Source organism: Chlorocebus sabaeus, chromosome 20 (genome assembly GCF_047675955.1).
Source record: "Chlorocebus sabaeus isolate Y175 chromosome 20, mChlSab1.0.hap1, whole genome shotgun sequence".
NCBI classification, from domain to species: Eukaryota; Metazoa; Chordata; class Mammalia; order Primates; family Cercopithecidae; genus Chlorocebus; species Chlorocebus sabaeus.
In genome coordinates, this window is record NC_132923.1 from 124,230,760 (window position 1) to 124,247,418 (window position 16,659).

The following is a 16,659-nucleotide window of genomic DNA, read 5'->3' on the forward strand; positions in this document are numbered from 1 at the left end:
GATGCATGGATGGATTGAGTAGGGTAGATGAGGGATGGATGGATGGATGGAGTAGGGTAGGTGAGTGGATAAATTAATGGAATGGGGTAGATGAGTGGATGGATGGATGGAGTAGGGTAGGTGAGTGGATAGATTAGTGGAATGGGGTAGATGAGTGGATGGGTGGATGGAGTTGGGTAAGTGAGTGGGTACAGTGGGGTGGGTGAGGGATGGATGGATGGATGGATGGATGGATGGATGGATGGAGAAGTAGGTGAGTAAATGGATGGATGGATGGATGGATGGATGGATGGATGGAGAAGTAGGTGAGTAAATGGATGGATGGATGGAGTGGGGTGGGTGAGTGGATGGATGGATGCATGGATGGATGGAGTAGGATAGATGAGAGATGGATGGATGGATGGATGGATGGATGGATGGATGGATGGAGTAGGGTAGATGAGGGAGGGAGGGAGGGAGGGAGGGATGGATGGATGGATGGATGGATGGATGGATGGATGGAGTAGGGTAGATGAGGGAGGGAGGGAGGGAGGGATGAATGGATGGATGGATGGATGGAGTAGGGTAGATGAGGGAGGGAGGGAGGGAGGGAGGGATGGATGGATGGATGGATGGATGGATGGAGTAGGGTAGATGAGGGAGGGAGGGAGGGAGGGATGGATGGATGGATGGATGGAGTAGGGTAGATGAGGGAGGGAGGGATGGATGGATGGATGGATGGATGGATGGATGGATGGATGGACGGATGGATGGATGGAGTAGGGTAGATGAGGGAGGGATGGATGGATGGATGGATGGATGGATGGATGGATGGATGGACGGATGGAGTGGGGTAGGTAGATGGTGGGTGGATGGATGGACCGGTGAATGGGAGAGTGGACAGATGGACCGATAGATGGATGGGTGGCTGTATAGACAGGATGATAAGGGAGGAAGAAAGGAAACCTGGATGACAGTGGCTACAAGGCGAGGGGGGTGGTCCAGTGGAGTGGAGGAGGCCTACACCAAATTGCCTTCCTGGAGCAAATGCTTGTCTTTTTTCTTTCCCATGAACTGAACCTCCCAGCTTCTCCTGGAGGAACACATTCTGTTTTTAGCTCAACAGACAAGAAAATGTCCCTTGGAGCCTGTTTAATTGTAGTCCATCTGCCTCTGAAGGACTTATATGGTCATGGAGAGGAACTGATGGTACCCACTTGTTAAACCCTTCCTATATTTCAAGACCTTAATTAAAATAAAGTGGCTAGACTAAGTGGGGTTTTCAAACTGGGTTTTAGAGAACACTTATTTTTTTGTAAAATATTTTGAAAGTTTTTAAAACTCTAATTTAAAAAATCGATTCCATTGGAGACCACTGGAATTTCTGAGAGGCACCAGCTAGGCCTGTTTGGTGCCCTCTCTGCTTAAGTGACAATTCTGAGATTTCAAGGTGAGCAGCGGAGAAATGGTTACCATTGGCAACTCCTTATCAATGCGACTTTTCTCTATACCATGTAACAAAGCAAAATAGAGAAGTCAGCTGGATCTGGGTCTGATGGGATTGGAGCTTCCATCTATAACCCCCCAGTTTGAAACATTTGCCTTCCCAAAGCAGTCATTTTGTTCTCATTAGCAGCCTTTAGAGTAAGGAAATATTATGGAGTCAGGTGTATCATTTATTCCTTTTCTTAATTTCACACATTGGGGTTTCCATGTTGGATTTTTTTTTTTAAGGGGGAATTTCATTGATAGTCTTAAATAAAACAGAAAAAAAAAGAAAAAAAGAAAAGAAAAGAAAAGAAACCCACCGGACAAATTCCCAAGAACCCTTTCGGCTCTTCCTGTCTCTGCTTCTGTCCTCTGGGTGGTGTTCAGCTCCCTGCCTTCCTCCCTCTGTGCTGGTGAAACTGGTTCTTAGTTAGGGCTCTTGGTCCCCCTGTCATCCGACTCCAGGCCCCTTTTACCAACAGAGGCCTCACTGGCCCCAGTGACACGTCGTGGGGAGGTGTGTCGTCCTCCGTTAGGTCAATGTTAAGAATTAGCCAGGCTTCTCTTCTGAGCCTTTTATGGGCTGGCCATTCATAAATTTGCCCAAACCCTCAGTGGTCCTGCCAAGGTCACCTTCTGGCGTAATGAGTCCATGTTTATTACCTGCCGGGTGAGGCCATGCTTCCTTCTCAGTGGCAGCCTTGTCACTGCCCTTCCAGAACTTCCTTAGGGGAGTGACTGCAGCTAGATGGGAGGCTCGGCTTAGCTCCTGTGAACCTTGAGGCTGGAATGGTCCTGTCTGTACTACCAGCTGGTGTTAATAATCCTGGCTCTAGACCTAATTGGTGAAGCCAGCTGATTCCTAATGGAGAGCATTCTGGAACATGGTGCACAAAGAGCTCTGCTATTGCCTCTACATTTGCAGGAAATGAACTGGGCTGGTAGGAGGCGGCCTGCTGAAAGTAATATACAAGAAAAACTTCCTAAATACACATCAATAGACTAATCAGAAACGGGCTCAGAAACTACTGGTTCACTTAAGAGTTGATCATATGCCTTTAAAAAGTTATATTGTTGGCTGGGGGCAGTGGCTCGCACATGTAATTTCTAGCACTTGAGAGGCCGAGGTGGGAGGATTGCTTGAACCCAGAAGTTCAAGGCCAGCCTGGGCAACATAAGAATACCCCTACTCTACAAAATTTTTTTAAAAAAATTAGCCAGGTATGGTAGCATGCACCTGTGGTCCCAGCCACTCCGGAGGCTGAGGGGGGAGGATCCCTTGAGCCCAGAAGTTTGAGGTTGCTGTGAGATATGATCGCACTACTGTGCTGTAGCCTGAGAACAAGATCCTGCCTCAGAAAAAGCCAAAAGTTATATTATTAATCTATGTTGTAGTCTTTATCTTTGGGTGGAACCAGGGAGGCCAGTCGTTTCAAGACAAATCACTTTAAATACTGAATTTCTGGCGGCAATTGTTGCATCCCTGTGGCTGGCTTAATGACCATTTGTTCTGCGTTATTATTCTCTTCTTCCAGATTGTTATCTGGGGCCGGACTGAGAAATGCCTGAAGGAGACGACAGAGGAGATCCGGCAGATGGGCACTGAGTGCCATTACTTCATCTGCGATGTGGGCAACCGGGAGGAGGTGTACCAGACGGCCAAGGCTGTCCGAGAGAAGGTCTGTAGCCTGGGAGGGTCTGTTCCTAACACAGCTGACCACAGGCTAATTCCGGGCAAAGAGAACATTCTCATGTGGCCTGAAAGAGAGCTCTGCTTATGGCAGAATGGCTTTGTCCAGGGCACCTTTGGGCGCTCTCCCATGAAGCTGGCCCTAGTTACGTAGACAGGGATTAGGGTTGATTGCGTAACAGGTGTAATCATCTGTTGTTCCCTTGGAAATGTAGACCGTGTGGGTTTCTCTCCAGGACTGTGGCAGGGCAAATGTCCCATTGGCCTCTGGGAAAATCCTCCTGACTCCAGTCATCTGTTTGGACTAAATATATCAGTGAACTCCAAGAGAGGGAAACCCACCCTGAGTGTTTGGCACATGGTAATGTTAACTGTTTTTATGTCACAGTAACCTCATTTATTATAAATATGCTATGTGCCAGGTACAGTGTGTGCCATTAATTATTTCTGCTCCTCAGAACAGTCCTGGTGTGGCATTAGCCCCATCTCACAAATCAAGACTGGTGCTCAGAGAGGCAGTTCCCTTCCCCAGGCCCTGTGGCTGGTGGTGGTGGGGCCGGGTGGCTGCTGGGCCTCTGTGGATGCAGGATAACTGGAACTGGGCTGGCAGGAAGTAGCCTGCAGGAAGGAATATCTAAGAAAAACTGGTAAATAACACATCAATTGATTCATCATAAATGGACTCAGAAATTACTCGTTCACTTAGGAGTAGGCCATATCCCTTTAAAAAAGTATACTGGGCCGGGTGCGGTGGCTCACACCTGTAATCCCAGCATTTTGGGAAACTGAGGCAGACGGATCACTTGAGGTCAGAAGATCAAGACTAGCCTGGCCAACATGGTGAAATCCCGTCTCTACTAAAAATATAAAAATTAACCAGGCATGGTGGCAGGAGCCTGTAATCTCAGCTATTTGGGAGGCAGAGGCAGGAGAATCGCTTGAACCCAGGAGGCAGAGTTGGCAGTGAGCTGAGATGGCGCCACTGCACTCCAGCCTGGACAACAGAGTGAGACTCCATCTCAAAAACAAATAAACAAACAAAAAACGTATATTGTTGGCCCTGGGCTGGCTGCCCTCATGGCCCTGTGGCCCCCTCTTGCCTGCAGGTGGGTGACATCACCATCCTGGTGAACAATGCCGCCGTGGTCCACGGGAAGAGCCTAATGGACAGTGACGACGATGCCCTCCTCAAGTCCCAACACATCAACACCCTGGGCCAGTTCTGGGTAAGGGCTGTCCCAGGCCAGAGCCAGCCCCCGGTGTGCAGGGAGCCCAGGCAAGATGGAGGGGAGGGGATGATTGCCAGGGCTTGGGCTCAGGCCAGCAGGGATGTCCACGAACGAGGTGGCCAGACAAGACGAATGACCAGCTCCAGGACGCATCAGACTTTGTGAAATGCGCTCATTGTCCCGGGGCCGGGAGCCCTCAGCCCTCTCCCTCGCAGGAAAGCTCGGGTACTAGAGCATCGTGTGTGTCCAGGGTGGGCTGTTCTCCCCGAAAGAAAGGTGGAGGGGTTGTCAGAGCTGCGGCTGCTCCACGCTGACACTCCATCCGCCCTCAGACCACCAAGGCCTTCCTGCCGCGTATGCTGGAGCTGCAGAACGGCCACATCGTGTGCCTCAACTCCGTGCTGGCACTGTCTGCCATCCCCGGTGCCATCGACTACTGCACATCCAAAGCGTCAGCCTTCGCCTTCATGGAGAGCCTGACCCTGGGGCTGCTCGACTGTCCGGGAGTCAGCGCCACCACAGTGCTGCCCTTCCACACCAGCACCGAGATGTTCCAGGGCATGAGAGTCAGGTCAGTGAGCAGGGGACCCACCTCAGAACCAGCCTTCTCACCCACCTCCCCAAGCCATGTTCAGTCAGCCGACTGCAGAAAGAGCTCTGATATAAAAATCAGGCTAGGGCCGGGCGCGGTGGCTCACGCCTATAATCCCAGCACTTTGGGAGGCTGAGGCGGGCGGATCATGATGTCAGACGATCGAGACCATCCTGGCTAACAAGGTGAAACCCCGTCTCTACTAAAAATGCAAAAAATTAGCCGGGCGTGGTGGCGGGCGCCTGTAGTCCCAGCTACTTGGGAGGCTGAGGCAGGAGAATGGCGTGAACCCAGAAGGTGGAGCTTGCAGTGAGCCAAGATCGCGCCACTGCACTCCGGACTGGGTGACTGAGTGAGACTCCATCTCAAAAAAAAAAGAAATCAGGCTAGGCATGGTGGCTCATACCTATAATCCTATTACTTTGGGAGGCCAAGGCAGGCGGATCGCTTAAGCCCAGCAGTTTGAGACCAGCCCGGGAAACATGGAGAAACCCTGTGTCTACAAAAAAGAAAAAATTAGCTGAGCATGGTGGTGCACACCCAGCTATTCGGGAGGCTGAGGTGGGAGGATCGATTGCTTGAGCCCAGGAAGTTGAGGCTGCAAGTGAGCTGTGATTGTGCGACTGCACTCCAGCCTGGGAGACAGAGTGAGACCCTGTCTCAAAACAAAAAGTCACCAAGGAGCCTCTCCCCTCTGCTTGACGCTGTCTTACCTGGTTCTCGGTCTGCAAGGCAGTGATGCCACAATGCGGAGGGTCCTGCTGCTTGGTTCAGGGAGCTTGTACGAAACTACCAGAGCTATAGGCATGCAGCGGGATGTGCCCAAAGGTCAAAAGAGGGAGACGCACCTCCACAGCCATCGTGCGGGGTGAAGGGAGCTGGAGACGTAGGGTGCATTCTGCCTGGTTCCACCTGTGTGAAGTTCCAAAACAGGCAAAACTGGGTTAGGGTGATGGAAGTCAGACCCGTGGCTTCCCCTGGAGGGCTGGGGGTATAACCTGGGAGGGAGGCCGAGGGAACTGTCAAGACTTTCAGAAATATTATCTCTTCTTGATCTCAGCAGTCATTAAATACGTGAAAGTTAATCAAACTGTCTGCTTAAGATTTATACCTTTTGTTGTATGCAAATTATAGCTCAATTTATTTGTTTATTTTTTTTATTTTTTTTATTTTTTTGAGACGGAGTCTCGGTCTGTCGCCCAAGCTGGAGTGCAGTGGCGCGATCTCGGCTCACTGCAACCTGCACCTCCTGGGTTCAAGTGATTCTCCTGCCTCAGCCTCCCGAGTAGCTAGGATTACAGGCATGCGCTCGCACCCAGCTAATTGTTGTATTTTTAATAGAGACAGGTTTCACTGTGTTGGCCAGGCTGGTCTCAAACTCCCGACCTCAGGTGATCCATCCGCCTCGGCCTCCCAAAGTGCTGGGATGACAGGCGTGAGCCACCATGCCTGGTCATAGCTCAATTTAAAATAAGCAATAGGGAGGTCCCACCACTCCCCCTCCAGACCAGTTAAGTCAAGGGGAGTGGGAGCCACTGGTCTAGAGCTCATGCCACCTGGGGTGGTGACTCCCTCATAGCTGTGATGCACTCTGTGACATTGGGTCCCATTAGTTACTGCTCTGGCTGATCTGTAAGATGGGGTGACGTGAATGTCTCCGTCATAAGTTCTGTGGTGAGGACAAAATGGAATCTGGCAGGGAACACCGTATGTGGTACATTTTAAGTACCCAATAAATGGCGCTTTAATGATGTGCAGTCATGTAGGGGCATGAGGTCATCGATGAATGAAAACTGGGAATTACTCAAATACTATTCTCCCTGGTTTTTTGCAATCTGGCTTACAGTGCTTCACCTTCTGAATTATACACTTCAGCTGCTTCCAAAAATGAGGATGACATTGAAGGGTCATGAGGAGAATTCAATGAGACCATTTAGTGTAGTGCATGCCACATGGGAGTCACTCATTCCGCCTTAGTTACTATTAATAGGGCCAGTGCAGTGTTGGTTGTTGAGAATCCAAAGTACCGGGCTTGGTGGCTCATGACTGTAATCCCAGTACTTTGGGAGGCTGAGGCAGGAGGATTGCTTGAGCCCAGGGAATTAGAAATAATACATGTAACACATCTAGTGCAAAGCCCAGATACTAGATGCTCAATAAGGAGCTGCTGCTTTTATTATTTTTACTAACAATAAACATCTTCATAAATGCATGTTATTAATTTTCCTAGCAGACTACCTGGTTTGCGTGCAAATTGTCATCAATTCTGAATTTCGAGGAGTCTAGACTAATGGCTACTCATGTTTTCTGTTGGCTTTTTCCCCCCCATGGGTTTTGGTTTGGTTTCTTTTCATCTGAGTATACAGAAGGTGCTCAATAAATGTGTAGTGCATCAGTGGCAGTCTGCAGTGTCTTCTTTTTTTGCTTTTTTTTTTTTGGAGATGGAGTCTTGCTCTGTTGCCCAAGCTGGAGTGCAGTGGCGTGATCTCGGCTCACTGCAAGCTCCGCCTCCCGGGTTCACACCATTCTCCTGCCTCAGCCTCCCAAGTAGCTGGGACTACAGGCGCCCGCCACCATGCCCAGCTAATTTTTTGTATTTTTAGTAGAGACAATGTTTCACCGTGTTAGCCAGCATGGTCTCGATCTCCTGACCTCATGATTCGTCCGCCTTGGCCTCCCAAAGTGCTGGGATTACAGGCGTGAGCCACCGCACCCAGCCGGCAGTCTGCAGTTCTAACTGGGTGTCCTGAGCACAGGAGCAAGCAGGACATTGCAGACATCAAGTTTGTGTGTCTATTTCACCTTCTAGCATAGTTTCCTTTCTCTCCTTTAAGAAGGAAATTCAAGGTTTTCCTGCCACATTTTTTCAGAGTGTGAACCCAAACTGCTTGGGGTCAAATCCCAGCTCTATGTGACCTTGTCCAAGTTACTTGACTTTTCTCTGCTTCAGTTTCCTCACCTCTAAAAAGGGATTCATAATAATGGTATCCCCAGCTGGGCACGGTGGTGAGCCAGTAATCCCAGCACTTTGGGAGACCAAGGCAGGCAGGTCACCTGAGGTCAGGAGTTCAAGACCAGCCTGGCCAACATGGTGAAACCCTGTCTCTACTAAAAATACAAAAATTAGCCAGGCATGGTGGTGGATGCCTGTAATCCCAGCTACTCAGGAGGCTGAGGCAGGAGAATCACTTGAACCTGGGAGGTGGAGGTTGCAGTGAGCCGAGATTGTGCCATTGCACTCTAGCCTAGGTGACAGAGCAAGACTCCGTCTCAAAAATGAATAACAATAATAATAATAATAGTATTCCCTTTTCATGGGTTAGGTGAGCTCCCATGTGTGAATCATCTGGCCATGCGTGGGAAGTAGTGAGCACTAGGTGAATCTTAGTGATCTATGGTTATGCAGGGAAGCCCCAAGGGCTCGGCCAGAAGAGTAGTACAAGGAAGATGGGCACCTACCAACTCCCATTTCCTAAAAGAATAACAAATGGATGAAGCATCGGTTTCCTCCTACAACCATGCTTAGCAGCTTCCCAGGGTTAAATGGGTTAAATGCGAAGACATGTTTAGGACAAAATGGATGATTTTCCCAGTAAGACTGGCCATGTCAGTGGATGTTGTTGTTTATAAATTGCTATTTATTGAGCCTCTTTTTTTCTTTTCTTTTCTTTTTTCTTTTTTTGAGATGAAGTCTTGCTGTGTCTCCCAGACTGGAGTGCAGTGGTGTGATCTTGGCTCACTGCAACCTACACCTCCCAGGTTCGAGCAATTCTTGTGTCTCAACCTCTCGAGTAGCTGGAATTACAGGCGCCTGCCTCCATGCCCGGCTAATTTTTGTATTTTTAGTAGAGACAGTGTTTCGCCATGTTGCCCAGGCTGGTCTCGAACTCCTGGCCTCAAGTGATCCACCTGCCTCGTCCTCCCAAAGTGCTGGGATTCCAGGCGTGAGCCACCGCACCTGGCCAATTGAGCCTCTTTGATGTTCCAGCCATAGAACCAACCGGAGCCACCAAACACTTAACTACTGCTGCATTTGGCCCTCACAGCAACCCTGCAAGAGAGCTTGTATTCCCATTTTACAGATGAGGGAACTGAGGCTCAGAGAAGCAGAGTTACCTGCTCAAGTCCACACAGCTTGGAACTGGCTAGCTGAGCATGCTTCTTCCACGAATTTGCACTGCTTCCATGGGAGTTAAGAGCTGTGCCAGTTCCCCGTGTCCCCATTCCACCCACCGTGGAGAGGAAGGAGAAAATCCTGTGCACAGACGTGCTTGAGGCCTCCTCTGTCGGCTTCCCTGGCAGAGGTCTTACCAAGAAGGATTCCCCTCAAGCCCAGGGACTTTGTTCTGTCCATCCTGCCTTCCCTTTCCCAAGAGACAGGACAGGCCACGGGTGGAAGCCAGAGAATCCAGACTGCCCACGACACCTGTAGCACTCCAGTATCAGGGAGGTGCCTCAACACGTTCATCTCTGCAGAACCGCAGAGACTGGCCCCTCTTGACCACAGGACTGTGGGCCTCAGAATCACCATCATGGCCAAGCGTGGTAGCTGGGTTCACACCAGTAATCCCAGTGCTCTGGGAGGCTGAGGCAGGGGAATTACTTCAGCCCAGGAGTTGCCAGCCTGGGCAACATGGCAAAACCCCATCTCTACAAAAAAACATGAAAATTATCTGGGCATAGTGTGTGTACCTGTAGTCCCAGCTACTCGGGTGGCTGAGACAGGAGGATCACTTGAGCCCAGGGAGGTCGAGGCTGCAGTGAGCTGTGATCATGTCACTGCACTCCAGCCTGGGCAACAAAGTGAGACCCTGGACTCAAAAATAAAAAATAAGAAAAGAATCACCATCATGTTGACAAAGGAATTACAGGGCAGGGGGTAAGATCCATGTGCTCTCTGAGGCCAAGCCCCTGCTGGGAGTCCAAGGGCTGCCTGTTGCTCAGGAATGACATCAAACCCAGGTGATTCATCACCCTTAATCTTCCTGGTGCCAGAGCGGATCACAAGCTTTCTGTGGGATTGGGGTCAGAGCCAGCAACATGAGCCCTGCACCTAAAGATCCAGCAGGGGCAGGAAGAGCAGTGAGCAAAGGTGATAGAGCATTGGACTGGTTTGAATCCTTAACGCCCTACTGACTCAATAGAGCCTCAGTTTCCTTATCTGTAAATCGGGAGAATAATTTGTGCTTGAGTCTGGCAGTTAGGCAACATCATCATTGTTTGGGTCTAGGGTCAGATGCTTCTGAATAGTCATGAGAGGCCCCTGACGTTTGCTATGCGATCATTCATTCATTCATTTTGAGATCCCATGGAAAGCACCGTGCAAATGTTTGAATCAATGAATCAATGAATGAGTTAGTGAAGCAGCAAGCTGAGCCGAAGCTGTCGCTAGCCGAGCCCCTGCCTCCAGACAGAATGAGCAGGACACATTTGGGAAGCAGCAAGTTGTCCGCGTGTTCAGTCCTTCAAGTATTTACTGAGCTCCTGCTACATATCAGACGCTCCGCTGGGTGCGGGGGTTGCAGGGGAATAGGACCAACCAGGCCTCCACCCTCATGGAACTCAACAGTCTGATGGGGGAGACAGGCCACCGACAAGGAAACACCCCAACAAGCAAGGCCTTCCTAGGTGGGGTGAACGCAGTCAAGGAAATTAGCAGGGGACGAGATCAGAGGTTGCTTTGGGTGGACTGGCCTGAGATGTCTCCTAAAGGAGGAGCTGGGAAGAGAGAGCCAGGCCTCCCAGAGAGAGCTGGCAAAAAGCCCTGATCCGAGAGTGTGATGTGACAAGAACAGAGATGGGCCTGTCCTGAAGGAGCAGAGTGTAGGGAAAAGGACTCAGAAGGACAGCCAGGGCCCGGATGGTGCAGGGCTGTGGCGAGGCCAAGCCCTAGGGCACTGGGAGCCCTTGGAGGGCTTGGGAGAATGAGTCCCCGGTGGGTGGGCTAGAAGTCCTTGACTCAAGAAGAGACCCCTGTGCACCTGGAGGAGTGAGGAAATGTGGCACCTGGATGAGTGTGGGGTAGAGGGAGTACTCCAAGCAGGCCTCGAGTCTCTCAGACAGGAAAGGCCAAAGGGTGATCCAGATATGTCAGCCTCATAGAGGCTTCCAGCTAAGCACATGCCTCTCCAGGAGAAACCCACTGTGTCTCTTCCTGTGTTCAGGTTTCCCAACCTCTTTCCCCCACTGAAGCCGGAGACAGTAGCCCGGAGGACAGTGGAAGCTGTGCAGCTCAACCAGGCCCTCCTCCTCCTCCCATGGACGATGCATGCCCTCGTTATCTTGAAAAGGTATGGGGCTGGGAGAGAATGCTCTGGGTTAGTACACATGTGATCGATTAGTCATGTCTGCTGCGGGCATGAGCATGAGTGGTGGCACATTTGCCGTTGATGTGCTATACTTACCATGGGGCAGCAGTTCTCAAACTTGTTACTCACAGGGCCCCTGAGAGTTTTAAAAAGTATGGAGGTACCCAGAGCTTTTGTTAATGTGAGTTGTAACTATTGCTATTTACTATATTAGAAATTAAAAGCCAGGGCTGGGCGCGGTGGCTCATGTCTGTAATCCCAGCCCTTTGGAAGGCCGAGGCAGGTGGATTATGAGGTCAGGAGATCGAGACCATCTTGACTAAAATGGTGAAACCCCATCTCTACTAAAAATACAAAAAGAAATTAACTGGGCATGGTGGCGGGCACCTGTAGTCCCAGCTACTCAGAAGTCTCAGGCAGGAGAATGGTGTGAACCCAGGAGGCGGAGCTTGCAGTGAGCCGAGATCGCTCCACTGCACTCCAGCCTGGGCGACAGAGCTAGACTCCATTTCAAAAAAAAAAAAGAAAGATAGTAAAAGCCAGAAAAATGTTATAAGATGTATACATTTGTTGGCCGGGCGCGGTGGCTCAAGCCTGTAATCCCAGCACTTTGGGAGGCCGAGACGGGCGGATCACGAGGTCAGGAGATCGAGACCATCCTGGCTAACCCGGTGAAACCCCGTCTCTACTAAAAAAATACAAAAAACTAGCCGGGCGAGGTAGCGGGCGCCTGTAGTCCCAGCTACTCGGGAGGCTGAGGCAGGAGAATGGCGTGAACCCGGGAGGCGGAGCTTGCAGTGAGCAGAGATCCGGCCACTGCACTCCAGCCTGGGTGACAGAGCGAGACTCTGTCTCAAAAAAAAAAAAAAAAAAAGATGTATACATTTGTTTATAATGTTTATTCATTTATAAATAGCCATAACGAACCCATTACATTAATATAAATATATTTTTATGACAACTAGTTATGTATTCTAAAACAAAAGAAATGTAGTCAAGAGTGGCATTGTTTTACATCTTCGCAAATCTCTTTGTTTGGCTTAATTGAAGACAATTGGATTCTAATATGTCACATAGCCTCTGGAAAATTCTACTATTCACTAAGAGAATGAAAGTGAAAAGACAAATAACATCTTAGTATTATTACAGAAAGAATTTGGCCAGGCATGGTGGCTCACGCCTGTAATCCCAGCACTTTGGGAGGCCGAGGCAGGCAGATCACCTGAGGTTGGGAGTTCGAGACCAGCCTGACCAACATGAAGAAACCCTGTCTGTACTAAAAATGCAAAAAAATTAGCTGGGCGTGGTGGTGTGTGCCTGTAAACCCATCTACTTGGGAGGCTGAGGCAGGAAAATCACTTGAACCCAGGAGGCGGAGGTTGCAGTGAGCCGAGATCGTGCCACTGTACTCCAGCCTGGGCAACAAGAATGAAACTCCGTCTCAAGAAAAAAAAAAAAGCAATTTGACCTCACAGACCCCTGAAGAGATCTCGGGTACCCCCAAGGGTTCCTGGACCTCACTTTGAGAATCACTGTTCTAGAGCCTATTGGACATAGCCCCTGCCCTCAGGAAGTTTACTGCTAGAGGGAACATGGGGATCTTGATGCCAAGGGCTCAGAATTCACAGAAGCGTCTTAGTACCCGTCAGGTGGGATGTAGTGGGGCAGACCACTTTGGGGAGGTAGGCTTTATAAAGGAGAGACTCCTCTAGAATTTGCCTGGCAGCCTAGTTCTATTCCCCTAGAACTTTCCAGACTTTGTGCAGCAAACCCTTCCCATCCCAGTCCCACACTCAGTTTTCTTGGGCCTCTTAGTACAGCAGGAGATCCTTGTCCCTGGAGCCACAGGTGACCATGAGCTCTTGGCTCCCCTGGGGCTCTGGGCCCCACATGACTGAACCCCTCTGACCTGGAAGGCGTTTTCAGGAACGGAAGCCCCCAAGTGCCAGGCTGGCCCCTGCTCTCGTGCGACAGGCACTCCCAGGAGAGCCAACTTCTGCCCTGGCTGCCGGGACATGGCGAGTCCCAGCTGAGAGGCTGCTCCAACACACTCAGGGCACAGAAACCTCGAAACCGAGGGGCAAGCCCGATCAGCCCTCTCTTCCCCAAACTCAAAGCCCTTTCAGAGGCACAGGGAAGGGGGCACCCAGGGACATCCAGTCCACACGTTGACCTCCCTCAGTCCATCCTGACCTTGGGTCTGAGATGCTCCTCGGCCGTCTCTAGGAGCCCCTAGTTGATCAGGGGCTCAGGTCCTCACTGAGGCCAGGCTGCCACCCTCCACCTCAGGGGAGCTTCTTAGAAGCCTTCCAGAGCTTTCTAGAGAAAAGTTGGTCTAGAAAACCTCAGCACTCTCCACAGTAAGCCCTCAGCCTTATTTTCCGACCTTCCCCACAACTACTTTTCAACAGGAAGGAGGAGCCACCCACCTCCCCGTTCTCTGAACTGCATCCCTCCTCACCTTCCCCAGAAAAAAGCAAGGCTCAACTCTAATGCCACCACCCCCAGGAAGCCTTCCAGATTGCTCCAGCTAGAAGTGAACTTTTTCATCTTGTACTTAGAGTGGGCCAGGACCCTTCGGTTTGAGTGACCAGACAGCCTGAGGGCCCTCTCTGTGCCAGGCCCATGCAAGGGGGACCAGAGATAAAATACCTGCCATGAAGGCCCCCACAGGCTTGACAAGTAAACGGGCAAGGACTACACCAGGACTTGCTGGGGAAGCGCCAGGGCTCCCGGTTGCACGAGGAGAAGCCTGAGGGTGAGCCCAGGACACTTCCCCGGAGGATGTGACACCCAAATCGAACCTGATTCCTCAGATCCACACGATCATCTCTGTGGAATCGAGGGCAGTTGGGATTGATGAATCTCTGAGCTGCCTGTGGGCACCAGGATGCTAAGAGCTTGGTTTTGAAAGTGTGTGTGTATGAAGGGAGAGAAGGTCAGCACTCCCCTTGACAAGGAACACACACAGGTTAAGCCATTGTCACCTACTTAGTGGCATCCAACCACCATTTGTTTTTAATGGGTACAAAAAATAGGCCAAATAAGAACAAGTCTTTGATAGCACAACAGGGTGACTATAGTTAATAGTAATTTACTTGTACATTTAAAAATAACTAAAAGGGCTAGGCGCAGTGGCTAACGCCTAAAATCCCAGCACTTTGGGAGGCCGAGGTGGGCGAATCACCTGAGGTCAGGAGTTTAAAACCAGCCTGGCCAACATGACAAAACCCCGTCTCTACTAAAAATACAGAAATTAGGCAGGCATGGTGGCGCATGCCTGTAATTCCAGCTGCTCGGGAGGCTGAGGCAGGAAAATCACTGGAACCCAGGAGGCAGAGGTTGCAGTGAGCCCAGATCGTGCCACTGCACTCCAGCCTGGGCGACAGAGTGAGACTGTCTCAAAAATAAATAAATACATAAACATAAAAATAACTAAAAGCATAGTCGCATTATTTGTAACACAACAGATAAATGCTTGAGGTGATGGATACCCCATTTACGTTGATGTAATTACATACATTTGCATGCCTGTGTCAAAGCATTTCATGTACCCCATAAATATTTATACCTACTATGTACCCACAAAAATGAAAAATAAAAAATGAACTCTGTTTCAGAATCTAGGAAAAAGATAAAAAATTTAAATTAAAAAAAATTGCTCTTACCACCCACTCTTTGCCTTTTTAAAACACATATTTTAAAAAGAATTTGTGTGTGTGTGTGTGTGTGTGTGTGAGAGAGAGAGAGTTTTACTCTTGTCGCCCAGGCTGGAGTGCAATGGCACGATCTCGGCTCATTGCAACCTCCACCTCCCATGTCAAGCAATTCTCCTGCCTCAGTCTCCTGAGTAGCTGGGATTACAGGTGCCCGCCACTATGCCCGCCTTTTTGTATTTTTAGTAGAGATGGAGTTTTGCCATGTTGGCCAGGCTGTTCTCGCACTCCTGAGGTGATCCACCCACCTTGGCCTCCCAAAGTACCAGGATTACAGGTGTGACCTACCACGCCCGGCCTGAAAAGGATTTTTGAGACAGGGTCTGGCTCTGCCACCCAGGCTGGAATGCAGCAGTACAATCTCAGCTCACTTCAACCTCCACTTCTTGGGTTCAAGCCCTCCTCCCACCTCAGCCTCCCCAGTAGCTAGGACTATAGGCACATGCCACCATACCCAGCTAATTTTTGTATATTTTTGTAGAGACAGGGTTTTACCATGTTGCCCAGGCTGGTCTTGAATTCCTGGGCTCAAGCGATCTGCCCACCTCGGCCTCCCAAAGTGCTTGGATTACAGGCATGAGCCACTGTGCCCAACCTCCCGCTGCCTTTTTAACAGCTGCGTATCCACTTACTTGAAAGCTCTTCCCCTGGGGAGGGTGGGGGTTTGGGGAGAAACTGGTGTGTGGCTTGGAGGGGTGGGGAGTTCTTTTAGGGACCAGCCCTCTGCTGCCCCATCTCACATGGCCACCAGCGACCGAGCCCCTGGATCCTGCCCCGCCGACCATCGCTGACTATCGCTGTTTTCTTTCCTTCCTCCCACTCCAGCATACTCCCACAGGCTGCACTTGAGGAGATCCACAAATTCTCAGGAACCTACACCTGTATGAACACTTTCAAAGGGCGGACATAAAGACAGGATGAAGACATGCTTGAGGAGTCACGGAGTTCGGGGGCCACAGCACCTGGGCACACACCCGAGCGCCTGTCCATTGACATGCTTCTGCTGGGTGAGCAGGACAGCTCCTGTCCCCAGAGAAGAATCTGGCTGCCCCTGGGCCAGTCCCAGGACCTTTGCACAGGACTGATGGGTGTAACTGACCCCCACGGGGAGGCAGGAAGCCAGCCAGCAGCCACCTTGACACTTTTGTACATTTCCAGTTCCATAGAGTTTATTGTTCAATTGCTTCTCAAGTCTCACCAGCCTCAGCAGTGTGCCTAGACCATTTCCAGGAGGGTCTGTCCCCAGATGCTCTGCCTCCCGTTCCAAAACCCACTCGTCCTCAGCTTGCGCAAACTGGTTGAATGGCAAGAATGAAAAATAAAGAGAGATGGCTTTTGTGAGTTCCTTTGTTCAAATCTTTGGTGGGCAGTTGGGAGGGAGCCAGTCCCAACCACAAAACTCCATCCTTTGAGAGATAATTGGTCTGTTCAAGGTCCCCAGCTGCTAAGGGTGGAGAGAAGGGGGCCGAAATCAGGAAAGAAAGTGTAGTCCAGGCCTACAGGCAGAGACAGGTGCCCGGTTCCTTGCCTGCTCCACCAGGCCCCTCCCAGCAGCCATGGGTTGAGGCCTCTTTGTCTCCCTGGTGTGACCTGTATGAACCAGTCTGCAGAGAGCTGGCCACAGCTAGAGATGCCCTCTGTCCTGCCATGGCACCAC

At 50.4% G+C, this 16,659-nt stretch overlaps 1 protein-coding gene and 1 pseudogene across 7 annotated transcripts in view; both read left to right on the forward strand.

The window, feature by feature from the left end:
- The window catches only part of DHRS3 (dehydrogenase/reductase 3), a 54,014-nt gene extending 37,671 nt beyond the window's left edge, over positions 1-16,343 (forward strand). For all 7 annotated transcript variants that reach the window (XM_073007832.1, XM_037985020.2, XM_007980498.3 and 4 more), the window contains 5 exons: positions 3,003-3,146; positions 4,264-4,383; positions 4,719-4,957; positions 11,143-11,268; positions 15,828-16,343. In XM_073007832.1, the coding sequence (XP_072863933.1) occupies positions 3,003-3,146; positions 4,264-4,383; positions 4,719-4,957; positions 11,143-11,268; positions 15,828-15,912 (714 nt within the window). In that variant the 3' untranslated portion in view covers positions 15,913-16,343. The remainder of the gene's footprint in view (positions 1-3,002; positions 3,147-4,263; positions 4,384-4,718; positions 4,958-11,142; positions 11,269-15,827) is intronic.
- LOC119619521 (U6atac minor spliceosomal RNA) lies at positions 14,202-14,303 on the forward strand (annotated as a pseudogene).
- Positions 16,344-16,659: the final 316 nt, after the last annotated feature.